General features: G+C 37.6%; 2 protein-coding genes across 3 annotated transcripts; one reads left to right on the top strand and one right to left on the bottom strand.

Annotated features, from left to right (window-relative positions):
• The first annotated feature begins 5,892 nt into the window (after positions 1 to 5,892).
• Positions 5,893 to 9,980, top strand: LOC131772604 (guided entry of tail-anchored proteins factor CAMLG). The gene is made up of 3 exons (XM_059088567.2): positions 5,893 to 6,510; positions 8,947 to 9,009; positions 9,528 to 9,980. The coding sequence occupies exons 1-3, from the start codon at positions 5,899 to 5,901 to the stop codon at positions 9,738 to 9,740; spliced, it is 888 nt and encodes a 295-aa protein (XP_058944550.2). The 5' UTR covers positions 5,893 to 5,898; the 3' UTR covers positions 9,741 to 9,980.
• A 5,073-nt stretch (positions 9,981 to 15,053) lies between these two features.
• Positions 15,054 to 26,523, bottom strand: LOC131772848 (beta-2 adrenergic receptor-like). Of its 2 annotated transcripts, none has more exons than XM_066161369.1 (2): positions 26,394 to 26,523; positions 15,054 to 17,798 (listed from the first exon to the last, which is right to left on the bottom strand). In XM_066161369.1, the coding sequence occupies exon 2, from the start codon at positions 17,498 to 17,500 to the stop codon at positions 16,403 to 16,405; it is 1,098 nt and encodes a 365-aa protein (XP_066017466.1). In that variant the 5' UTR covers positions 17,501 to 17,798; positions 26,394 to 26,523; the 3' UTR covers positions 15,054 to 16,402. The 2 variants fall into 2 exon arrangements, with proteins under 2 accessions (XP_066017466.1, XP_058944794.1); XM_059088811.2 differs by lacking the exon at positions 26,394 to 26,523 and adding an exon at positions 22,965 to 23,051.
• Between the last annotated feature and the right edge of the window lie 222 nt (positions 26,524 to 26,745).

The following is a 26,745-nucleotide window of genomic DNA, read 5'->3' as shown; positions in this document are numbered from 1 at the left end:
TGTGGCGGCAATGGAAATGTACATTTCTAGCTATTGCTGACAAACATGCCCCACTGAAAACGATGCGTGTTCGTTCACGGAGTTCTCCATGGATTACCTCTGAATTGAAAGACTCTATGCATACTAGGGACATATTAAAAATCAAAGCTAGCAAGACAAATGATCCTAACGATTGGGCATTATTTAAGAAACAAAGAAATATAACCAATAAGCAAATACGCTCAGCTAAGCTAGTTTATTACCAAAATAGTTTTAATAAGCACACCAGCGACTCCCGAAAGACCTGGCAGACTATAAACGAGCTAACCTCTCGAAAATCTGGGAAAACGTCAGTGGCGTCACTAAAAGTGAACGGATTAACGATAATTATAATAAAGTTCGGATATAACGCGCGGTGTCATTGGTTGAAAGAGCGTGCTCTATGAGAGTATAGAGCATAGAGCTGAGCTAAAGCTGTCACGCCATCTGCCAAACTGTACTATGTTCGACCTTTTCCGGGACTTCCTTTTAGCTTTTTTCCGATAATTGAAAGTGAAATTTCGGAACAAGCGAGCCGGCAAGTAGCAACAGAAGAACCAAACAAATGTTTGTAAACATACCAGGCGCCGTCATTTACGTTATTAAAACGTGAGCAGATAGGAAAATCCTCAAAGGAAAAACAAAATAGACGTTCCGAGTTTTAAAGATTTTCACGCTCAGTTAGATTGCAAGCTTACGTACGGTAATAAAAATCAAACACAGCTAACACTCGTATAGTATATAAAGTTCAGTGTTCAAAAACAATACAGAGCAAAACAGAAATGATGAAAAATATAACTAATCTGGCATAACTGTTAAAATTCATACTAATCATGACGGTGTCTGAGCGAATATGATTATGCCGAAGTCCATCGCGGCTCGCTCATCATGGCGATCTCCGGTCATCATGGTAAAGCAAGCCTCCGGCAGAAACTACGTCGGCCGCCCTTCGAGTGAAAAAATAAGAGCTTGCTCTGATATCCTTTCCGATGCATTGAGTGGAAAGTCACATCAGTCACTGCAGCCGAGTTTTGTGGCGCTGTCATCCCGAGCGATCTTCATGTTCCGGTGAATTCGTCTGTCGTTCATTCAAAAACGCTCGCCTTGAACAGTTTGTTTTCTACCTTGTCATGTGAAAATCCTCGCGTGTTTCTATGAGCCATAATTCAGCTGAATTTCACTGCAAATTTCACTTCAAGATTCTGTATTAGAGACTTAAAAACTTCAGGCAAAAGTGTTAAATTCGACCTGCCGAACTATTTCAGTTTGTAAACTATCGCAGAATTTGAACTTTGATGGTTTTTGAACTTTGATGGTTTGACACTTTTGACAGCTTTAGTCTTGTACAGCCAATCAGATTATTTGAACCATTCTAACAGGGATTATAATGCAGAAGGATTTGATTTTGATTTTGACTACGTCTCGTGTTTCTCCCTACACTTCTTTCGTGCTCTAGCCACTTCCTAAGTGCTTTATAACAGAACAGAGCACAGTCAAGGCTTCTCTATTTGTTAACTAATCCGTTGGAGCTATCAAACGAATTCAATAACCACTTTGCTAATATTGGTCCAAAACTTTCCAGTGAGATAAATTGCGATAGTGGTAGCTATCAAAGATATCTTACCGCTACAGATAACGGTTTAAGCTCCAACCCACCAATCCAAATAAAGTATTTCACTTTTAAATAAACTAGACAAGTCAAAGGCAACGGGCCTTGACAAAATATCTGCTAGTTTGGTCTGGGAATATGCTGATCTTATTTGTGTGCCGATATGTGATATTTTCAATCAATCTATTAACCAAGGGACGTTCCCAGATGACTGGAAATATGCAAGGGTTTCCCCTCTTTATAAACAGGGTGACCGCGGTGATGTAAACAATTACCGCCCAATATCGGTGATTCCAATAGTGGCGAAGGCGTTTGAAAGGATAGTTTATGAACAGTTGTATGCCTATTTGAAAGATCACGATATTCTATGTCAAAATCAGTCAGGTTTTCGTGCTAATCATTCAACTGTAACAGCTTTGTTGGAAGCGACAGATTCTTGGGCATATGATATTGATAACGGGAAAATCAATGGAGTCATTTTTCTGGATTTGAAGAAAGCTTTTGACACTGTTGATCATCAGATTCTTCTATCGAAACTAAACTATTATGGTATACATGGCAAATCTTTCAAATGGTTTCAGTCATATCTTAAAAACCGCACACAAAAATGCTCTGTGAACGGGTCGCTTTCCAATAGCTACTCACTGACATGCGTCCCTCAAGGGACCATCCTCGGTCCATTATTGTTCTTATTATATATTAACGATCTTCCAAATTGCTTATCAAATTGTAAACCAAGAATGTACGCTGACGACACACACCTTACATATGCGGGCAGTAATCTTGAGAATGTTCAGTTTTGTCTAAATGAAGACCTAGCAAACGTTTTCAACTGGCTACAAGCAAACAAACTTACATTGAACATGACCAAAAGCGAATTCATGCTAATATGGTCGAGGAAGAGACTGAAGACTCTCACAGCTTCACCAACAATTACAATGAACAATACTCAAGTGAGCCAGGTTACAGCTACGAAATCGCTTGGTGTAATAATAGACGATAAACTCGATTGGCATAGTCACATCGAAAAATTAACCAAAAAGATCGCCTCTGGTATTGGGGCCCTAAAGCGAATTAGGCACCTGATCCCAGCATCAACCTTACATCTCGTTTACCAAGCCTTAGTAAAACCTCACTTTGGGGTAACTGTGGGAAAACGCTACGAGACAAACTGCAGAATAGAGCAGCCCGTGTGTTGACATTCTCTAACTATGATGCTGATGCAACTTAGCTACTCGAGTTTTTAAGGTGGAAAAATCTTACACGCCAGCAGGAAATTCACAAAGCCACCATGATGTTAAGATGTCTGCACGGGCTAGCTCCAGAGTATCTGTGTTCAAAGTTTACGTGGCGTGACTCTGCTTATGACCTCAGGGACTCTTAAAATAAGCTCAATGTTCCATTACCGCGCACTAATTATTACCGAAAAAGCTTTAGCTACAATGGCGCCATGTTATGGAACAGTCTACCATGCGATATAAGGAACACAGAGTCTCTGGGGGTATTTAAACGTAAGATCAATGACATTCTTTAAGTCTAACGCACGGCACTCACGGAAAACAGCTTTTAGTGTTATTGTATATAGTTTGAGTTTTAAATATTTTAGCGTGTGTGATATGTATTTTTTAGGCTGATGAATTGACCGTGTTTAAATAAAAATAAAATGAAATGAAATGAAAATAAATGGTAAATCAGTTTTTGAACAACAAGCCTGAGTGTTTATCGAAGCGATGCCAATGCCTCTTCAGACTCCATCCTCATTTTGAGTTAGTGGAATAAAAACTAAGTTAAAAATTCAAAGTTTGATTCCGTCAGTATTTGACCATAGAAATTGTAAGTTAGCTAACCAAAGTTAGCACTTTCTGGCATTAAAGACCTCTGCGTATTATTTCTTCTGATAAATTTTTTAGTTTTAAACTGATCATACATTTTTGGTTCTATCATAAATCTTAGCTGGGATGAATGTAGAACAACGGAACATCTGCACAACGTTGAGTGAAATTTCCCGTTCTTTTCATCGCATTAAGAACCTGTTTACATGGAGGTGGGGGACCCCAGGTAGGTGAGGTAACCCTCCTAGGTGGGGTAACCCGCCTGTCCATATAATTTCTTATTTTATCTTGATCACGTCAAAACAGGCCTTAAGTTTGTTATTCATGGGGACCTAAAGCAAACCATGGCGATGACGGCAACGAGGCCGTGGAAAAAAACAAAAATCTAATGGGTAGAACAATAGCTCAGCTCGTGCGTTTCAAAACTTTCAAAAACGCATATGAAAAAAATACGCGCTTCTGATTGGTTGAAAACAACTGCATTTTCATGTAACACGAGTGTAAATTGCAAATAGCGCGCACACGCTTACGAAGTATCGTCTCTCTTGACTCTCTGGGCGTTCTTTCCTATACATGATTAACAAGTGATAACATGATTTCTCTCGCAATTTTGTGTAATAGGCACTTGTAAATTTTTTCAAAGACTACCAATCGGGTCTTGCCCTACGGGCTCGTGCAATTTTGTTGTCTTTAAAAATTTTTTCGTGATTATTAAAACCAGTTGCACTCGAAATCATGTCATTACCTATGTGTACATTTCTTAGTCGTCCTCTACTAAACAACGACGGGAAATTACCAAAATTTGCTTCGTCTGATACCGAAACCCATGGGGCAAAATCTGAATTTTCTACCAGGAACTCAGCACTGCTCCCACCGCTTTGCTAAAGTTAAGGTATGGCGCCGTATATCCCTATGCTATATAGCACTACGGGGTGTTTCTGTGTATATTGCTGTGTTTTACAGAGGCACGTGGTGCCTTATTTTCAGCTAAGTGCTGTGTAGGGACTTTTGCTGCTATATTGTGAGTATAAATGGGGAAGTATAGAGCTGAGAAGGAGTAAAGTTTGTTAGTAAATAGAGAATAATACATGGTGCGCCAAGATATGAAATTTCTCTTCGAGTGTGCAACTCGATAGCCCACGAGTGAGCGCAGCGAACGAGTGAGATGTCGAGTTTAACACGAGAAGAGAAATTTTTATATCTACAAGCAACCATGTATTATTTTGTTTATCATATAAACACAAAAGCCCTTTACTGACAAGAAAAGTCGACTCTTGATGTATGAAAATAAATGAATCGTGCGTTGGCGCTAACTCTTAAGATGGAAAAATGCGCTGAATCATGATTACAAAAACAACAATAGTTGTAATTTTCAATATACAAAATTCTTAGTCATTGACTTGGTCCTTACCGACAGAAGAAATCTTTTAGGTACACGGCCAAAATCGGCCTGTGGCGAATCTTCCAATTGTCGATTTTCGTTCTCAGCCGCGAGAAATGCCATTACCAAAGCCACTGAATACGTAACTTTCGGTTTTTCTTTCCTTACTTTGGTTTTCTTCCCCTACTAGGAACGTTTGAAAGTCACTGTCTTAAAGCGATACGGATTTTTCAGTGTTTTAGCAGCCATAATCCGTAAAAATTCTGACAAACGACCTTGGATTGAGAATGGTGAAAAAGCTTTGCCCTTCATTCATCAACTTGACCGAGTGGCGCGAAAGGCGAGTGACGTGTCAGCAGCTGATTGGCGATATCAAACACAGGTGAAAAAATATCGTTTTTTTTTCACGTGTGTTGTTACGGCTTTTCAAACTTTTTTGGAAGGGGAAAAACCAATAAAAAAAAAGAAAAACCGAAGTTACGTATTCAGTGGCTCTGGTATTGAGATTTCTCGCGGCTGAGAATGAAAATCGACAACTTGAAGATTTGCCACTGGCCGATTTTGGCCGTTTACCTGACAGACTTCTTCTGTCGGTAAGGATAAAGTCAATAAATGAGAATTTTGTAAATTGAAAATTACGATCATCGTTGTTTTTGTAATCGTGATTCAACGCATTTTTCCATCCTAAGAGTTAGCGCCAACGCACTCCACGATTGTTATTTAGAGATTGTCGATTCATTTATTTTCATTCATTAATGAAGTCGGTTCTTCCTGCGAGTAAAGGGCTATTGTGTTTATATGATAAACAAAATAATACATGGTTGCTTGTAGATATGGAATTTCTCCTCTCGTGTTCAACTCGACATCTCACTCGTGAGCTAAGCAATCGAAGAGAAATTCCATATCTACTCGCCCATATATATATTCTCTATGATTGTTTATCACTTTGTGTGAGCTTAAATGAAGTACTTATTCGTAGAGAGTGTCGACAAGTTTAGTCCAGATTGCCACGGTAGCTAATGTAGGGGAGGACTAGGGAGGAAGTTATCTTATCCAAAATGTCTGCCGCCGAGCGCCGTGCACAGAGAAGAAAAAAAGTACTGGAAAATTCTGAGAGTCGCCTTCAGAGAATTCTAGGCAGTCGTTCAAGCCATCCTGATAATTCAAAGTCTAATCTTGTTGTAGATGGAAACATTTCCAATTCTTCTTCCGTGGGAAATGCAGATAATTCCTGCAAGAATATACTGTCAGTCGATACAAAAGAAAGTGATTATACAACTGGAGAAATTAAGAAATTGCCAGTGGAAAAAAACCAAGGAGACCAAATTTCCGATATGTATCCAGCGGAGGGAAATACCTGTGGATCGCAGGACTCAGAAGCTAACGAAAATTCCTTTTTAGACAACGAGGTAAAACGTCTACCTAAAGTTACATCAACTCGATCGCGATCACATAACACTTTTCCTTCAACAGCAGCTGTTAACGAGACACACAGTGATGAATCTTCCGGCTTCAGTACTGCAATTTGGACTCGAACTGTTTTTGTTGTCATACTGGCTTTCTCTTTGGTGATCAGGTGGACTTATGTGAACTTAGAGGTTTTATTCTCAATCAATGTTGAGAACAGCCGCAATGATGTTTCTAATGACGCTGTTTTGGTCCAGTCAGAGGTAAGAAGCCTTAAGTATGATGATGTCATGATATCGGCCTAGTCATCATGGGTTATCAGCCATTATACTCTGCTTTACAAATGTGGTAATATGGTAAGTGAACATGTCAAAAAAAAGAAATTTGCAAAACAACGTTGGGAAGATTTATCTACATGTTGGAGTGTTTTTAATGAAACAATTATTCCACTCAGGCGTGTTGGATGTGAGATGATTATAGCCAACTTGGCCCTACAGGCCTGGTTGGACATTTACCATCTCATATCCAATGAGAGCTTGTGGAATAATTGTTTGATATACCTGCCATTTTCTTGATTATTTGTACTACACTTATCCTTGGAGCCAGATATGGTGGAAGAGTGCATTTTGGAAGGGAATACTACTGTGTAAAATCAGCATGCATATTCTCCTCACCCTTACCTATACATTTTGCATGGTACTGACAAGGAGAATGTGTTTACAATCAATATTTCCTTCAGATATTGATCATTCTCTTTATTCTTGCGACCTTAATGTGTGATTAATCAGTGATAACGGAAGGTGAAATTACCGGTAGATGCCAGCCACTCCTAGGGGTGAAAGAGTTAAAGATATCTGAGACTTTCTTCCATTGATCTCCTGTAAGTGACATACTGTAATTTCTGGCTGATTACCCATGGGTAATCTGTTAATTTTTCCACAAACAGTTGTTGGTGCAGGTTATGGGAAGGTGCGGGTAATATGATAATTTTTAAAACTTTCAATATAGTTTTAAAACTATAAGCAGGAAAAAAACAGAGATGATAAGATCCACTAAAGATACTCTTCAAAAAACCTGTGTTATAACTCATTTATTTTGTGCAGATTGCTCATTGTAATAAGAGACTTTAATACTTTTGATGAAAGCCGATGAAAATCGAAAACATGAAACTTGATGACAAAGCTTTTATCTTGTTTGTACTCTTACTTTCTTACCTTGTCAATTTCATAGCTTGTTTCTTTGTTAAGTTCAAAAAACAATTCTCACTTACATGGGAGGTGAACTTAAAAATAAAAGGTACTTGTGGTGGTCAAAATGAAAGGTACTTGTGGTGGTCAAAATGAAAGGTACTTGTGGTGGTCAAAATGAAAGGTACTTGTGGTGGTCAAAATAAAAGGTACTTGTGGTGGTCAAAATAAAAGGTACTTGTGGTGGTCAAAATAAAAGGTACTTGTGGTGGTCAAAATAAAAGGTACTTGTGGTGGTCAAAATAAAAGGTACTTGTGGTGGTCAAGGGCGCCATGACTATTAGTTGTGCTCTCCATCCTTGCTTTTTGTAGGGTCTGACATAAAGCTGTATATCGAACTAATTTGTAAGAGATGTGGTAGAACTGGTGGACTCCAGATTGAGAGGCCAGAGTTTGAGCCTTGTGTGGGTCATTGTGTTGTGTTCATGGGCAAGACACTTTACTCTTGCTGTGATTTCTTCAACCCATACACTCTATACCATATCAGAGTGGTCTCAATTAGACCTGACACCTTCCAAAGCTTTGGCAGGTATTCTGTTGTGAATTGCCAGGTTTACTTTGGAAGCTTTTGAGCAAACTCACAAAGTGAGACCTAAAACACCTCAAGATCGGCTAGTTAAACAGTTTTTATAAAGGATATGAATATTTAATGATCACCTACAAAGTTTAACACTGAAAACTCTATTTGAGGCCAGTTTATTCTGAACAGAAGTAATGGGATAGCAAGAGGGAAATTGTTATTTTATGATATTCTCTGGTGGGTGCTTTACTGAGGTAGCCACCCTCTTCAAATCTTATTGAAAGCACTGTACCAATACAAAGGAGGCAGTGTAGCCAAGTGGTAAGGGCGCTGGACTCGTAAGCTGGTGGTGGCAGGTTCAAGTCCTCTATTCTGGGACTCAATGGATTTGTTCTTTGTCACCCTGAGTTCAACTTCACTGCTGCTGCACTATGTAAATAGCTGACTGGTCCGCCTTTTGCCAGTGTGGATTTTTAAGCGCTCTATTTGTAGGTTTCCTTTACTATAGGTTCAGTTGTTGAATTCCAGGGCTACCAAATACATGACATTGTACATGGACATCATCATGCCTGTAATGGTAGATTTGATAAGTCTCTCCCTGAATGAAACATTTCACCCTCAAACTCAAAGTGGGACATGAGGTTTGTCTTGATATCCACCTCCAATCACATAAATGGATAGAGAATTCTATGTGGCCCATTTTGATAACTGTTGATTAACTTGAGAGCTCAGCTTACTTAATATTTCTGATTTATTCAGTTAATCAATAAGCTATCTATTTATTTATCTGTTCACATATTAATTTGTTTTCTTTTTATTTTGAGTTTGCATAATTGAAATGTGTTGAGTGTGCATGAAAAGGTTTGAGTTAATTCTAAAATTACTTGAAACTGTAGGCCATTTTTGTTTAAAATCTTTTTATTTCATTTCAGTCCATGATATGGCCATTCCTAGCTTTACAGTTACTGTTTGTTTGTGTACCAAGCTTCCGACAGGTAAGTTACTGGTATAGTACAAATATTTTGTGCTGTGACTGAATACTTCATTTGGTCTTCAAACATATCTGTAGACTTGTTAGTAATAATTATGTGGAGAAACACCTACAATGTATAATCATGCTAACCAAACTGAGGTGAATGTCATTGTGTATGATGAAGGGCTTACACTCCAAACATCAGTCAATTTACATTATCAACTCAGTTGATAAATCCAAATGATCTTTTTATACCCACACTACAGTTTCTTTAAAAACTTATTCCCTCTATTTGTGAATTGAATGTGGTGTGGACTAAAATCATATATGTGATCTCAAAATCAAAAGAGTTTATACTATTACATGACACAAAGTTAAATCATGATTATTATGTAATATTCCAAACAGGCAACATTTGAATTTTATTTTTGCATGCACCACATGTGCGCTAAGTGCAATCCTTACATATGTATCATGTTACATTTGTATGTTAAGGTTCCGTCCATTAAATAAATTTCTGTTTTTTTTTTCTTTTTCCAGACATCCAACTCAGCTTATATTTCCTTGCTCACTGTTGCATTGCAACTTTGTGGAATTCCAATAGAATTTACCCAGAGAATCAATTTTCTTTTTACTGCTCTTCTGGTTGCCATAAAGGACTTTGGAGTTTTCTTTTTCTCTGTGGTTGTTGTTCATTGCTTGGTGGAATACAGCATAAGTGTGGGACTTCTGAAGTATGTAATGGAGACTTGAACAAGAAGCTTCCATCAGACCTTTGCTATCTTAAAAGTTTTACATCAACTGACTTCATTTCAAGTGTAGAGAAGTTTTTAGCAAGTTGTTTAGTTCTCTTTTGTTGTGAATTGTTGGGTTTCCCACCTCCTGAAGGGCAAATTGGCTGTGTAGCTTCTGAAAATAATATTTCTGAATAATGACTAAATTATGATTGTAGTAATTTTTATACAATGTTGTATTAAAAACACTTGTGATCCGTGTGAGCTACAGAAGTGTAAAGAAATATGTGGAACACTTTTCACATAATCAAGAAAGCTGGACAAACAAAAATCTGAGTCTCTCTTAAGAAATGGAACCCTGTCTCGTCCCAAAATCCTGGTTGAATGCTCTGCCAATTAGCTGCAGGAAACTTGCTGGCTTACTATCCGAAGTCATATCCAAAGTTCATATGTGAAGTGTTTTGTGTGTTCAAATCAAGAGAACATGAGCTGTCTCCTGTTAGTGGACTGTGTTAAAGAAAAGGCGGGGGGGCTTATCAGAGGCTTACAGGTTCAGAAGGGAGCAAGTGGCCGTGGGTTGCTTAAAACAACTTTTACGGAGGGGGGCATTGGGATTTTCGGTTTGCTGTTTTGGCTATTTTTTAAATCGGTTTTTCGGTTTTTGTACCAAAAAACTACGATTTTCTGGTTTGGTGCTCACTGCGGTCTGTGGATTTTCCGTTTTTTAGCATTTGGTTTTCGGTTTTCGTCAAAAATATTAACGGGTTTTTGGATTTAGTATTAAGTGTGGTTTTCGTATTTCGTCTTTGGGTTCTGGTTTCTTTTCGATCTGTGCGATAGCTGTGCGCCTCCACTGATCACGAGTTGGCGCGAAACGCAAATGTTGTTGAGAGGAATGCGTGATCGGTTTTGATCGAATTTTTTTGCGGTTTTAGATGATTTTTCTTACGGTTTTGCGGTTTCTAATAGACCCTAACGCTCCCAGCCTTACGGTATTCTCTTTCAAGTTTTCAGTATTTAAACTACACGCATATGTGCGTCTACTAAGGCCCTAGAAATGGTTAATCTTAGCCTTGGGGTTTAAGGTTTTTCCCCTTTTTCCCCGAAAAAATCAGAAGTTGGGTTCTCAAATGCTTTCAACTAGTTCTTGAAGCCTACAGGGGAAAGTTAGACAGCGTGAGCTTCGACAGCCATTTGTCATTTAACTCGAACAACTCCGGCCGAGCGCCTGAGTTAACAAACCGGGAGAAAACGGAAAAACCTTGTCATTTCCTTTTGTCAAACAAAGCTTCTTTTGAGTCCTATGCAATTATGTTGGTACCTTAGGAAGAGCGCACCTACCCCTCCCTGAGCCCAACATTAACCGTAAGTTGTTATCAGTTGACTGTTGTTGGTTTAGGGGAGGGGTAGGTTCGCAGTTGCTTAGATGCTTGAACTCATTTTTTCATGGCTTGAACAACATTTCTGGGAGGAAGGAGGTCTTTATAAAGTTAATGTTCGAGCCATTCATCATACCCAGGGGGTTGAGTTGATGTCTGTGGAAGCAATTAAAGCATCACCATCAACTAGTGTCCGTTCACCTTGCGGCGGCTCTTTCACTGTAGACATTAGTTGGCTAAAAGTAAAGTGATAACCATAACAAAAGGAACCGCAAAGGAAACGTTATCACGAATCAAAATAACTCATTTTAAAGCCACACCCGTTTAAAAGTTGTAAAGTTGTTGAATCTTCTAAAATGGCCATTTTTCTTTTCCGAGGTTTTTTTTACATAAATTTCTTTGTGCAGCCATACGACCTGCTTTCACTTACCAAAACTGAATAATGCAAACTACTGGTCGAAGTGCAAAGATCTGACAAAAAATAATAAGCAAAAGGAACGGTTAGAAGTGGGCGAACAAGCAATTAGAGAACTGACAATACACTGCTACCAAGTAACTATAATATTTTTCAGTCTTCTTGTTACACGAGCCTAAATTACACATAAATTTAATGCACTCTTACATTCTATCATCATCAATCATTTCACGAAACAGCGACGAACCACCAGCTTTGTTTGGTGAAATACTTTCCCTGAAGTCCAGTTTAAATTTTAAAGATTCTCGGAATGGATTTGTTCCAAAAAAAAGCCAGGCGACAATTGAATCAGATAATTTCGTCTGTACTCGAGTAATCATCTCAAGCAGTTGAAAGTTCTGATGAAGTTTAACTATTCAATTATATTTTTATACTTTGAGTATATTCGTTACTTCTTAAGAAAAAAAAAACAGATAGCTGAAGGCATTGTGGTGTTAACCGAAAAAAAGAAGAACAACCTAGCAATTACTTTGGGTCGTTCACCGGAATACTTTTAAACCAGTAGAATTTTTTAATTGTTCTTTCATCAGTGGTGTCTATAAAAGGATAAGTTACGCCAAAGATATCGTTTCAAAAGGATCCAAAGTATTAATCAAAAGGAATAAACCTCAAACGAATCAGGCAAGATCAACTAAATTTGTTACACTCGTGAATATCGTAAAAAATATTCCTTGTCAAGATTGCGTGTCGGTTTTGGGTGTAATTAACCTCTAATTTTACGCAGAGCGAAAAATGAGGTTAAAAATAGGATCACAATTATTTGAAAAAATAGATACTTTACGATGTACTTAGCAAGCGTGAGAAAATATCCGGCACTATCTAGGATGCCGCTTACAAACGACTGAATTCGGCTCCTTCTTGTTGCAATAAATTGGAAAGTGCAACTGTTTAAGAGATCTTAAGAGGTGAGTCGTTCGAAATTTCAAGTCATACCCTAGTTTGAATCTTAAATAGTCTGGATGTAAAATGTCTAATTTTTAAACATCTGCTCACCATCTAAACACAAATAGAAGATAAGGTGGATGAAAATTTAAAGAGGATCTATCTAAAAATTTCAAACAGGGCGTAGGGACGAAAAGTGGTGCAGAATTCGAAAAAAAATCAATTTGATTAAAAAAAGTGATGCAATAACTGAAATAGAGAAAAGTTCGATAGATACGACAAGTTTTCCTCTTGGAAAGTTCCTTTGTTTAAAGTCGTGTATGCCAGATTCTTAGAACTAAATTTGCACTAGAACAAGCTCAAAAGGCGAAGCGCAAAGACCTGACTTGGACAGTGAAGAAGGTCATCCAGGAAATTGTAAATGATAAGTAAATAGCGAACTACATTTGTTGACAACAGGATTTAACGAGGAAGACTTGTCAGCAACTTAAAGAAAATGTTCGTTTAGGGAATCAGGACAATACTTCGTGTCATGCATGAGATGGTTCTCGTGATTTACCTATGCTATACCATTGTTTACTAAGAACATTTCACTTACCACATACCACTTTTCTCGCGGGCTCGCTTTTTGTTTATCTGAAATGCTTGCGACTTTATACGTTTTTGTATCACTTAAATCGTTTCCGTGCTCAATAAACTTTGTACTGTCGCATATGCCTTTCTTTCAATAAAGTTTATCGAACGATGCGGACAAAAGGGAAATTTCATCCGGTGCAGCATCAGACCTGCCGATCGGAGTTCCCGTCAACTGATTACCACAGCAGCTAGCTGAGAAGGGTTCTTTTGACCCTACATTTTAACGATAATTTTGTAAAGATACTTTTAAAATGTCTATGTTGAAATACTCAAAATGATTCTTTCTGTGATTATACGTCCAGGATAAATGATAGCTAGCATGCTTAAGTTTGACTACCACAGATTCTGACGATTTGACGGACAGACATGACAGAATATTCCGTTCTTGTTGTAAATGCAATGTGAAGTCATCGAATGGTTCATGTTTCACAGAAAAAGTTTCTGAGTCATGTCTTGTTTATAGATTTAAAATGAGGGAAATGTTCGGTTGCCGGTGTCACGTTACAATCGCACTTCGTTCAGGTTGGAAAAACACTTTCTGTCAAAAACTTAAACCAATAACGTTTATTTGCCGTAGTATATATTGTACTGTATAATTTCAATAGCTCGATCTTCCTACCTGTTTAGACGATATGTTTAACAAATCAGTGGCAAAATCAAATCCTTCTGCACATCATTGGTTATTTCAGGACTATAAGATTTTTTCTTGCTCACATTTTTAACTGGCTATTTCACATGAAAGAAAAAAGCCGAAAGTTTTCATGAATGTCCACAGTGTTAAGAATAAAGCTGTTGCTCTCGTGAAATTTTCAGTCTTAGATATTTCTTTTCTTTTTCATTTTTCTCCCCTAACATTCAACTCGAAAATGTATATAAACTTGACCATAATGTACATATTTGCTGGTGGTTTGCCTTTTCGGGGATAGCGAGGACGTAGTATGTAATGCTGCCAGTTTAGTTTGCTCCAACCAATTTGCTCAGTGTATGTACAGTTGAAGTTTACAACGATCGAGCCTCGTAAAACAAACAAGTAGACTAATATGAGAAAAGTTTTCTTGAAACAAAAAGTCATTTTTCGCAGCAATCAATGCGTATATGTGACATATAACTTTCATAATCCAAGGAATTCCTTAGGAAGCTTATGTATTGTCAACTCATCAAAGGAAACTAAAGGTAGAAGAACTTGTTTTGAATCTATGACATATCATCTTCTACTGGTTTTTAAACCTATCAGATCCCTTTTGCGACTCAAACTCATATTATTGCTTCGTGAAGTCAAATCAGATTGCAGAATATCTCGAATAAGAGCAAATTTTACTTTTAAAAGAATAATAAAAAATAATATCAATCAACGACGTACGATGCAAATCACCTTTCAGTTTTCGGGTGCGTCAACAACGTGTGAGGGAAATTAGGAACCGGTAAATAAACTTTCTGTCGGTTCTTTTGACCAGAGGAACACCTTGCTGGGATTTCCTATTTTGGTTTTATTTGAACAGTATCAAAGAAAACGGAGCTGAAAACATATAAATATATAGAAAAAAACTTCCTTCAAATGTATGGTGTACCGCCTCTCTTTAAGTCCATTTTAAAATGAGCAGCACAGAGCAGATGAGCTCAATGTTAATTTTATGTCATTTTAATTCAAATGGAATGAAAAATTCAAGACAAATTGACACAAATGGCAGCCCAAACAACCCTCATAACCCAAACAATTTTGTTTATTTTACAGAACAAATGCAACGATTGGTGTTTGTACCAAACAGATGTCATCTTCATATATTTACAACTTTTAAGACCGAAGACTGCAAGTTCGTAACTCATCTATTTATCTATTTTTATTAGGAATGGCAACTGGATAGGCCGTCCATGAATACTAGAATGGCCTCCAAAAAATATCTTTATTCTTGTAAGATTTAGCTATGCAAATACGATCGCAAATAAATCTGCACATAAGCGTCACTGCAAAAAATGCTTCGGTACAGATTTAGAATAGTAACACATGACATCTCTGGTGTATGTCTTCCATGGTATTATCCTTAAATTTCGGAAAGCTTTTTTCTTAGTGTGTTCCTAATCAGATTCAGTGTTAGGATTGGTTTCTCTGATAGCTGCGGCGAAGAAATGAAAAAACACGAAATTGCCTATAAGTTCTGACCTTTCTGTGTATATTGTGTATGGCTGTCGACTGAAACAAAACAAAATGATCAAGATTGACTGCGACAAACAGCATTTTGGCAAGAGTAAAAGATGAGATTTTTTCGTTGTTTGCCAGTTGTCTTTAGCCTGAAATCCATCGGTCACCAGTCGTTTCATAATTCTTTCTATTTCCCCCGCGCAGAGTTTTGATTATTGGAAAATATACTTCTTCGAAGAAATTCCCTTCATTCTTTTTGATACGAAATTAACTACTTTGAATTTTCAACGCGTTTAAACATGGCCGTTAGTCGTTCCGCTTTAAAAGACTCTCATATCACCCATGTTCATAGCTGCAGTGTGCCTGTGAATGGCAAAGGTTTTTCATGCTCAATAGAAAACCTCAATAAAAATTTCTGGTGCATTCGGTCACCAAAAAAACGTATTTGTTTCTCATCGACAGTGACCAATCCCCGACTTGTTCTCAACCTTAATTCGGTTACGTAAATCGTGGGTTCAAAATCTACATGAGCCAAACAATATCCTTTGTTGTATGTTTTGCAAAATATCGAACGAGAAGACGAAAAGATGATCTTTCATTACAATTTGAATTCATCTATACGCTTTCGCCTGCCTTTTTAACATAAACAAAAAGCCAGTTTTCCTCAATATTTCTACATATATCTCAAATATATCACTAATTGAAGGAACCTTACTCCGACGACTCGACACCAACACTAGCTATTTTTAAGTTTCTATTTTCAAACAGTCATCTACAAAGACATTTCTGCCCATTTTCCATCCTTTATCGTATAAGACAAACAGGTCATTAATGTAAATGGACGTGGGTTTGGATCTAAGTTGCGTCTGCCGTGTTTTCGAAGATGACCGTAAATCTTCTTTAGCTGAATTCAGAACATTTATCGCCTTTCGATATAAATGTGGTGCATTCAGCTCAAGTAATGAAAGTGAGCGAACGCAATCATTCTAGCAGTATACTGAGCAATGTCACTCTCTAATTGAGAAAATCAGCTTATTCTCCTTATCCATTTAACTTTGGCAAGAGTGTATCCTTTGCGTTATAAATCATATTTAAAATGTCATTAGTTCGATCGATAAAACAATCGGAGATGAAGGAGTTAATTGATATTTTCTTTGAGTCCATCTCAAAAGCTAAACAGTTGTAATTTCTGGTCCACGACTGGAAACCTTTCGAATCGAGTTGGACCCTTGTCGCAAGCCGTTAGAAATGAAGGTTTCGTCGACTGTGGTCGACGGTAGTGGCCTTAACATGCGCTCGTTTGCGCTGCGCTCTCTGGAACGTTTAAGGCATAGAATCTTTGAGGTACAAAAAAACTTTTTAAAGGCCAAACGAAAATCCCTGTTCATTCCAGTATAGATCCAAGGGTTTGCGCATGAAAGCACGTAGGGAAGAAAGACGATGACACCTTGAACTGCAAGTGGAATTTCCTCAGTCGTGAACGCTTCAATGAGAGTTACCACAAGGAATGGACTCCAGCAAATTATAAACAGACTCACTATGACAGCAAGCATTTTGGTGATTTTTAGTTCTCTGAAGAAGCGTTTTCGTCGTTCAAACGACTGCCTCCTGTCTTGATCGTAAGACGTTGAGCTAAGTCGTGTGGAGTGCATCTTAGAAATCTGGTGGATGGCTGCCCTGCAGATCGAGATATACGCAAACGACATCGTGATTAAGGGAATACAAAATAGCGTCACGAATAGAAATATAACATAGCCTTCGATAACCGTGTAGGACTCATGAAATTGCAGAAAGGAGATTCCTGCAATGACCACTGCGAATCCCCAAACCACGGCAATGGAGCGCTTAGCACGAAGTGGTGTCACCATGGTTCTGTAGCGTAGCGGCTTGCTAATGGCACAATAACGGTCAATGGAAACTAACGTGGCGTTCACAATGGATGCTGTACAACAGAATGGATCGATCCATTGGGTGCACAAATCCATCACATAATTATCTTGTTCCCTTTCAATGTGAACAAGTGATCTTACAAGCCATACCGGCATCGCCAAAAGAGCAACGGCCACATCTGCGGCGGCAAGGGCCACTATGAAGTAATTTGTCACCGTCCTCAACTCACGGAATGTGTAAACAGCCATGAATACGAAGCCATTACCAACGACTGTTGCAAGGATAAGCAACAACACGAACACCAGAAATACAATCTTTCCGTCAAACTCTGCATCAGCGTCGAGGATATCGTTAGATACGTTGCTGAGATTTCCTTGCATCGTTCATGTGACTTCCGACGTTTTTTAAAGGTCTTGTTGCACTGAAGCAAGAAAAATTTGTCTGTTCATGTAACGTTCCCCACGGATATCAAGTATATAGAGTCCTCGATAGGTAGTTTCTCTGGTCCATCCAAACTAGCTGTTTTCGCGCTGGTTGAATGTTACTCAACGAGTTGAAAAAAGACACTTTCCTCAAATGAAGATTACGATACCAGAGCGAGAAGCAGAGTGAAGAAATGTTTCTGTTAGACACGCTTCTATGGTTATAAGACTTTTCCCGTTGTTCTCAGCCAAAGACCTGAAAGTTTACAATAGCGTGATAATGAATTTCTTCGATCTCTTGAAACTGTTTCACCCTTCTCATGCACAAAAGATGATTTGAAGGCCCTCTGAGTAGAGATTATATTACTCTGCCCACAGCCTCAGATTTGTGAAGGTCAAAAAGCTTACCTGCAATTTATATGTTATTGCACAAAAAAAATCACCGCGCACATTTCCGATAACATAAATATTTCATTGAATTTTCACGTTTATAAAATTTGCATAAAAGATGAAGTTTGTGCTGAGGCTTTTGAAAATTACTTCCTTAAAAACAATATCAAATCTCCAAGCGCTTGCCTTTGCTACGTAAACACGAAAAAACCGCCCAGTCGTTTATCATGCAGAAGAAAAATAAAGAGCGAAAGGATTTTCATGATCAACAAATGACAAGAAAGCGTTCCTAAGGATTTATTTTGAAACTTCAGCTAAATTTGTGCTTTATTATATTAGCGTTAAAGGCATTATAAGTTGTAAGCTTCAGGCGAAAGTGTTTCAATTTTCTTTTCTAATATTATCAAGATCCTATTATCTGTGTTGTTATTAAAACTGCGAAACATGAATTGCACCTGCAATCAAAAGGGCATTTCAACCAGGGATTTTCTCAGAAAATTGTGTCACGCGAAACTACCTAAATATCCAATATCCGCCGTGTTTCCTTCTTTTGTTGTTGGAGAATACAATCTCAGGAGTCCACAGCGAATTTTATTACTTCTCTTTATTGGAATTAAATCATAAAATGACACAAAAACAATTCTTCCTGGAGGTTGATAACAGACCACACAAACTATCCATGTAATAACATTGTAATTTACAACACAAAGCGAAGCGTTCAAGCAATTTTCAACAGCAACGAATTCGAAGCTCAATTAACCGCGTGCGTGCTAAGTGAACAATTTTAAAAACATATCCAAAACCTCCTGACTTACAAACATGGCGAAATTTTCCAAATAAGCAGTAATGGAACGAAGAAATGGTCAATTTGATCCAATAAAGGCAATCATAGATGTCAAACTCCCATAAAAATTGAATTGTGTTGTTTTTACACAAATTTTATACTCTTCACTTCTACCGCAAAATTCTGTGAAAGTGTTTACAATGGGCAATCACGAAGAGTAATCCACTTGAAACTCTATCAGGACTACACAAGAGTTGAGAACAACTATTTAAGTAGAACGAGCTGCTAAGCCATAATTTCATTGAAAATGTTACAAAGAAACTGATGCTCTCTAAGACAATTCCTTGTCAATGACCGATTTTTCCACAGGGGTCGTCAACGCAAAGAGAGGAATTTTATTACTCTTAGTGCATTTAAATAATGATCCCTTACTCCATGATGATAATGATTCTTTTTTTTGTGCAAGAAAAGATGCTCTGGAAAGATGGAACCTCTCTGGCTACATAACACTTTCAATCTTTTTAAAGTGGATCTGTCAGTTAGAAATTGAGAAAGGGTTGACATGTCGGCCGATTGTGACTCAACTCAGACATTTATCTTCATTGCTATGCATTCAAGCACGGCCGGATCAAAAATAAAAAATCTGCACCATTGATTGCCAGAAAGTACCTTCTTTTATGAAATAGGCTATGAGACATTTCTACCCAGATAGGTTTTATTAAGATGGCATCCTGTATAAAGTTCTTCAAATGGTATTGTGATCTGCCATTTTTCCCTAGTTTTAGTTATTGCACAGCAGGTTTATAACAAAAAGTATAATAAGGAAGATTTTTTAAAAGATCAGAAGAGCTTTGTCTTTGTAGCTGTAATTTTATAGAACAGACAGAAATATGAGAGTACATTTGCATAAGGTTGTTCAAACTACAGGCACAAACGCTGTTTGTCGAAGGGTAACGGCACCCAAGAGATTTTAATCTCTAGCGGCACCTGAATGGATAAAATTCAAAGAGCTCTTCCGCAAAAGTGAAAGCCTTTCCTTACACGTTCAAAAAAGCCGATCAAGTTTTATCGTGAAAAGGGCAGCGCTCCTAAAAAGCTGAATTAATAAAGTTTCGTAATAGAGTAACACTTTTACCATTTAAGCTGGTTGTCATCTCTCGCAAAAGCGCTCGTTATATCAATTACAAAATGCAAAAATATTCCGCTATACACTTTCAGTTGGAATTCATTAAGTGTACAATACCAATATTTAGCTGTAAACTAATGATTATTATAATAGCAATGCGCTTTCAGTTAGCAACCAATTGGTAGAAAGAAATCCTGAAGAAATTCAAAAGCGAGTTTTTACCCCGGAAAGTTATATTTGTTTACGGACGTTTTCTGTTTAGAGATGCGAACGGCAGGTTTTCCGAGAGCGAACCTCGAATAAAATTGCGAGCTTCAAAGAACGGATAATGTCCAAGGATAAATACAAGATGATATTTTTGCACCAAATGGAGGCTAGTGTGTTTGTTATCCCTCAAATATTTTTGTAACGAGCGGGAAAATGCTACTAATAGCTTACTCTTTGCTGCGTGGGAGACCTTTCAGTGTCCTTTGGTACGACTTTATGAACAAACAAACATATTCCTTCATCTGTGACAATAGCTAGACGTTATTTCATCTTGAGTTAAACTTTAAACGAACGCTTCTTTCTTGGTAGACTCCCCATTTTTAGCTTGGGTATTTTCGATCATGTGATGCGTTTCGACCAATTGCAGGCAAGCGAAAACATTTGATGGTTTGTAATTCCAGTTATCATCATTGTAAGCAGATTGTACTTTTACCAAAATCATAGATGCCGTGCTTTTACCGTCCATGCTGTGCGTAAATTCTAGCCAACCAAATTGAAAATAAATACGGCGCAGTTCAAAACCTATTTTCTCGGTTCGATTTATGTTATCGAGAACCCTCGTTTACACAATTTTGAATAGAATTCGTTGGACAGAGATGTGGTGTGCGTTCGTTTGGGATGACCCACATGTCTGCATGAAGGGTGCTGGATATCTCTTGCAGTCAAGAGGTGTATCAAAGGTGCCAGTCAATATACTCAGAACAAACGTTATAATGTGTACCCTGATGGTGGCCTAATGTCGAAAACGTTTGGTTTTTACTTTTTAAATGACATTTTAAAAGCTTAGCGAACTTATTAGTATTGGACAAACGTTTTGACGCTTATACACCGAGATGCAAATGATCTTCGTTTGCGTTTTCGACTCCACTCAGTGGTTTTTAATGAAAGGAGCTCACCTTGTTTTTTAAGAATTTCTGTCAGATTTGATGATTCTTTAAAATCAAGTGAAAGAAATTTCGTTTGAAATGGATTTCCTTTTGACGGTCATTGGGAACAATTCTCCAGAAACTATGATGCATTTTACAGTTTGTCAGGACAAATGAAAATAATTGGATTTTTTTTCCCTTGGTAAGGGTCAATCTTTGCGTCGATAGCCAAAATCTATGTCCACTGAATTTTGACTTCGAAGTTCATGTATCAAATGAAAACTTGGGAAAAATAAAGCAGGGACTCGAGAGAAGTAAAATGATACCGTAGCTTTTACCTTGTACATATTTTCTGGGCATTCTCCATAATTCTTGGTCTACGATCGCCTTTAAGTTTTTTTTTATTTCCGGCTCAAAGCTAATTTACCGGTAACTTATGTTGACCTCACTGGATACCCACAGTGGTCAACAAGGGCCACTCTTTTCGTGACATATCATTCGGGAGGTATGAATTTAGAAAGACATAAACAATGAGAACATATATTGAGACCTTTAAAAGAAAACTTTTAGTCATGATTGCCAGAGTTGTTCGAGTTCTGATCAACTTACTTATAAACGAACCCGGCTGACATGTTCATGTACTTGTTGCCACCTTATTCAGACCCTGAGATAGTACTTGGGGAAGTTAAAATTGTGTAATTTATTACTCCGGCATCACTGAGTGCATGAAGGTACGTGTGGACAGAAAAATTGTAACTTTCCTTCTAAGTCGACTCATAACTCTGATTGTGTGGCGACAAAGATAAAAGAAGTCTATGGCCTTTGTCTGTTAAGAAATCAAAGAGTTTAAGAGATTATATTTAAGTCTTTTGCACCAGATTCTCCCACAATGAAACACGCTACCGTTCCTAGATGGCGGAAATCTTCATCGTATAAAAGCAGCGGGCCGATTTCAATACAAAAAACGTGTGCATTCCGAAAAGGGCGCCAGATGTGCTGCCTCTATCAATTACCGACCTGACAAATCAAGATAAGGAACAATGAAAAAGCATGTTTTCGTTGGATCTAAATCTTACATTAACTAGTCCTGTTGTAAGATGAAGCTCCAAAATTGTAGTTAATTTTTTCATACAAAGGAAGACGGATGCAAATTTCAGATCAAATGATAACAATTACCAAGTCTTTCAAGACAACCACGTTAAAGTAAAGGCGGATCTTAAGTCTGGTTGTCTTATCTCAGATAAGGACATGTTTTCTTCATCCGTATACCTTACTTAGTCACTTAGCTTTTGAGTGCTCCACGATTGTGAGGCAATTAATGTCAGCGTTTATCATTCCAGTTTAGTGGTATTAACTTCCGCTGGATCTCAAATCAAAGTGCAATTAACAAGTGTTTTAAAATACTCATTTCCAATTATCACCTACTTGATCACATCCCGAAAAGAAATTCAAACAGGAAATTGAGTCATTCGCAAACCTGATAAATATAGATACGAAGAAACGAGAAAAAGGTATGTTTTGCATTTGTGCAAAAATAACAAAAACGACCCTATAAAAGACATTAAAAAGATGCCTCAAATAATTCAAGCCCTACAAGCACGAATCGAGAACTTTTACTTCAATTACGTAATTGGATGGCGAATGAATAAATATTTCTTCAACGAAAACGAAATTTCATACAGAAGTGATAAAAACAGCCATTTGCACAACTGGATTATCTGCTTACTGGTTATCCTGGAGTTTTCGATCTCAGGAGGCTGTCCATAGAAACGTTACAATCACGAGTAGCTTTAGATGTTATGTACCAGCATATTACGGCAAATTTTACGAAGTGAAGTTAAAAGCCTATCACGTAAGGTTTACACCATTTGACATGTAACCGAACATATCTCTGCCAAACTGAACCTAGATTTTCTCAATTTTTCCATTTCTAAATTGGTTAGAAATAGCGCCATGGATAAATTAATCCCAACTAAATGTAAGGAGTACCTTCTACGTGAGTTATGGGTATATTTATCAACTCGATCCTTCCAGCCTAATGTCCGTGCAGAGTTACTTACACACACGTTCCATACCTTCGTCTGACGACAGCTCGAGCAGACTGAGAGTCTTTAGGATGCGGTTATTGTAACGAAAAGTGGTTAAATTACGAAAAGACCACCATAACCACCAATCTATCATCAAGTATAATCGCGAACGATAGAAAAAATATGTTGAAAGGTTAAAAGGGAAATCCCTAGGCCAATGATGTGACATTATTTAGAAAGCGAAATAAAATATTTCTTCGTTCCAATCAATGATAGCAGATGTCACGGTATGTCCTCTGATTAAGATATGCTTCAGTTAGTATGATATTTGCTGTAGATTATGCTAATAATGTGCCCGTTAATTTTAATTCTAACGAGTATAAATTTTGGTTATCGTTTCTTTTTTTTCTGATTATATCTAAAACGTGACAGTGGCCAACTCGAAAGCCTCGGCTCTTTTAATCACTGTGTACATCCTCTCTAGATTTTCCATCTATTGATATTAAAATAATATTTAAATAATACTTAAATAGTACATTACTATAATTAATTTTTTTGTCTGTGTAAGATAAATTCATCTGAATAATGCAAATAAAGTTGAAGTTGAGTACCTGAGCAAAGTGTTACAACGCCTTTTCGGTCAGATTAAGAGATAGCTTAGAGACCCTTCATTATTTATCGCTTGCAAGGGGAGGGGGGGCCGGGGGGGGACAAGAATGAGGATCACATGATTTTCAGGGGGCACGGAGGGGGGGAATAAGTCGTTGCCAACAGAGAATAAAGGGGGAGGACAAGAAAACTGACTTCCAATTACAGTCGAACCTGTATTAAGCGGTCGAAGGTCAAAGTCCCGAAATTTTTCCCCTTAAGTACTGTAATTTTCACCAAACAGGCCGATGGGACCCAGCCTGTTTGTATTGTCTTCCACCTGTATTGAGATCTCTTAAGTAAAATTAACTCCATGTCTGTCTCCAGAATCAATATTAGTACTTTGAGTTCACAGTTCCTCAATGCATTGCAGATTATCTTCCTTTTTCATCACGTAAGTCATTTGCGTGAATCATGGAAGGAGCTGCGTTCATGCTACCAATCCCAATTAGGTTTATATGACAAGTCATTGCTGGTCGTATATTATTCGCCTCCTTTTAAATATATAATACTTTGACGGTCTTGATACTTCACTCTTTAGTGATATCTAGAAGATCACTGATCCCAAGTAGTGAAGGTAAATTAATTTTTTGAACCATTTGGACGAACTGTAGAGAAGAGAAATCTATTCAATTTGGGCTTTGTTAAAAAGTTACGGGGGTTTTCTGTAAAAAGAATGTCCCTCTGTGAATTTTTCCGGTTTTAGATCACGTGCATCCATGGTAACGACTTTTATCTGTGGGAAGAGACTGGGACAAAGCGATTAGAAAAAACATTCTTGGTTTGTGGGAAAGGGAATATCTAAACAATCTTAAATGTTCGATTTTCGGAGGTTGATATTCCGCCTAAGTTGGAATGTCTTTTCCAAAGAAGAGAGACAATCATTGTAAGGTAAAACTCAAACATTTTGTAAGATTCTAACCCTTCGCAATTCGCCTTGTAGATTCATCCGGATGATTTCACAAACACAACTGTAGGACGAGTTCGTGAGACCACCTTTTCGCGCTCATACCTTTTTTTTTGTACTCTTCCGGTTTAGCATGCAACGAAATCTTAGAGATGGCCATCAGCTGGCCGATGATTTTAATGAAACAATACGAGGTAAATTCAGGGTATCTCGCAACAACATAGAGCCACAATTCTATAATCCATTGTTTCGCCATAATAATAGCGCTTTTGCGGGCTGAATGTTCACACATATATCACATCCAAGACAATATTTTGTTTTAGTGATCAATCCTATTGTAGCCGAACCTCTCTATGATTTAAGAGTTGCGCCATATTGGTTGTGCGGGTGGTATGAGTTTTTTTCCTCTCCAATCACAGAGCGAAGTATATTTGCCACAACCAATTGAATATGACAGTTGTTAGGGTTAGGGTGAAGTATTAGGGCATTTTTGATGAATTTGATGGTATTTGGAGTCAACCGGGATTAAGATTTGCGTTTTACTGCAACAGGCCACCAAAAAAAGGTATTTCATTTACCATTCGATTGAATTGGAGGTGAAACAGTCAGACGGTGTGAAAAAAGCCAAGTCAACACAGGTGGAGAATGTCTAAATAAATTAACCAATTTCTATTAGGATTGTTTGATGACATGAATCACCATCTATCTAACTACCTCCATTGTTTTTATTTCCTTTTCTGCCTCAAAAGTCATGGAAATAAACTGACTGCTACGCATGAGGCAATAAGCGAGAAATTTTGCATAAGACTCGCACAGGCTTTTTTATATGAGTTCCGGTAAGGAAAAAAAACAGGATATAAAGAAAAAGTATAAAAATGAAACAAGATTACGTGATGAAAATTCTCTCCATGGAAACAGGAAACGGCAACTCTTAGATATCCAAGATGTTTGAAATTTTCTAACTTTCTAAATTCTAACCTCAAAGTAAATTTGTCATCTTAATTTTTGTCTCTAAACATTTAAAAAAAAACACACTAATAAAGCCACCACCTGATTGAATATTTTTACAAGTCGAGCCTTTCTTCTGTTTGATTACGACAGTATTGTCCTGAAACTCAGATGAAATTGAAAAAAAGCCTTATTCGATCGTCGCTTTTGTCTTACAATTCGGACAAGTGTACAACAATAATGTTATTGTATCAGTTGTTAAAAGGAACATACACTTTCCAGAGGATCAGGTGGGTTTTCATGCATTGTGGTTGGATATTTTCATTTCATTGTGCCGCCATTGTTTAAAGGGTTTCGTGAAAATCGGGTGAAACTTTGGTCGAGGGCAATCGCTTGGAGGATTGTGAGAGGTGTTCACCATCAAGAAGGCTTGCATTTGCACTGCTTGGCCTTGTAAGGTTAACAATATTCTAGATCGCAATGCAAATTTTACTGTTATTGTTTTCTACTTTTACTCTCGTATTTCATTGGTATGGTTGTTGGTGTTACCCTTCTCGTTGTCGTTGATTTTTCCTTTAGACACGACTTCACGATTTGATCGTTTACTCGACTATTTCTTCTACTTTGATTTGATAAAATTAGTATATAGGTATATACGTTTATCCAGTAGCATTAACAACTTTGCGTCTCTTATTGATCCAAGAATTTACCAAAAGGAATTTCCACCCTCTAAGGAAATCTCTTTTACATCCGAAAATCCCCTGAAGTGTGAAAGCGCCTGGGGATTTGAAAATTTACAATAAAAATAAAGTGCTTTTTCTCCTTCAGTGTTCTGTCCTTTTCATAGTCTGAATATAATATACAAATCAATAAAACGTTTTCACCTACCACAATATTTATCTGAAGATCCCTGCTGTCCAAATGTGACGAGGCTGTAAAGTTGGAAAATGATACTATTACATCCTTTACCTATAGACTGGATTCAATGAATCTTCATTCTGATTCTAGTTTGAGCGGTGATTGCAAATCTGAAATCATAAAATCGGCACTGGCTTAAGTTCTCTGTTCACAGCTTTGCAAATAAAAGCAAGTTTAGCGAAGCAAATCCAACTATAATCTTCATTTCTTTGCCTTCTATTGTTAAAATTACTTAGCGATCCTTTATCCTCTTCCGACGTCATGAATATATAAATATTTGAATTTTAGAAACATGGCAGTTCATAAAGCGTAGGAATAATAA

This window comes from Pocillopora verrucosa, chromosome 14 (assembly GCF_036669915.1).
Source record: "Pocillopora verrucosa isolate sample1 chromosome 14, ASM3666991v2, whole genome shotgun sequence".
NCBI classification, from domain to species: domain Eukaryota; kingdom Metazoa; phylum Cnidaria; class Anthozoa; order Scleractinia; family Pocilloporidae; genus Pocillopora; species Pocillopora verrucosa.
The sequence above is the reverse complement of the archived record's forward strand: the minus strand, read 5'-3'. Positions and strand labels throughout refer to the sequence as shown.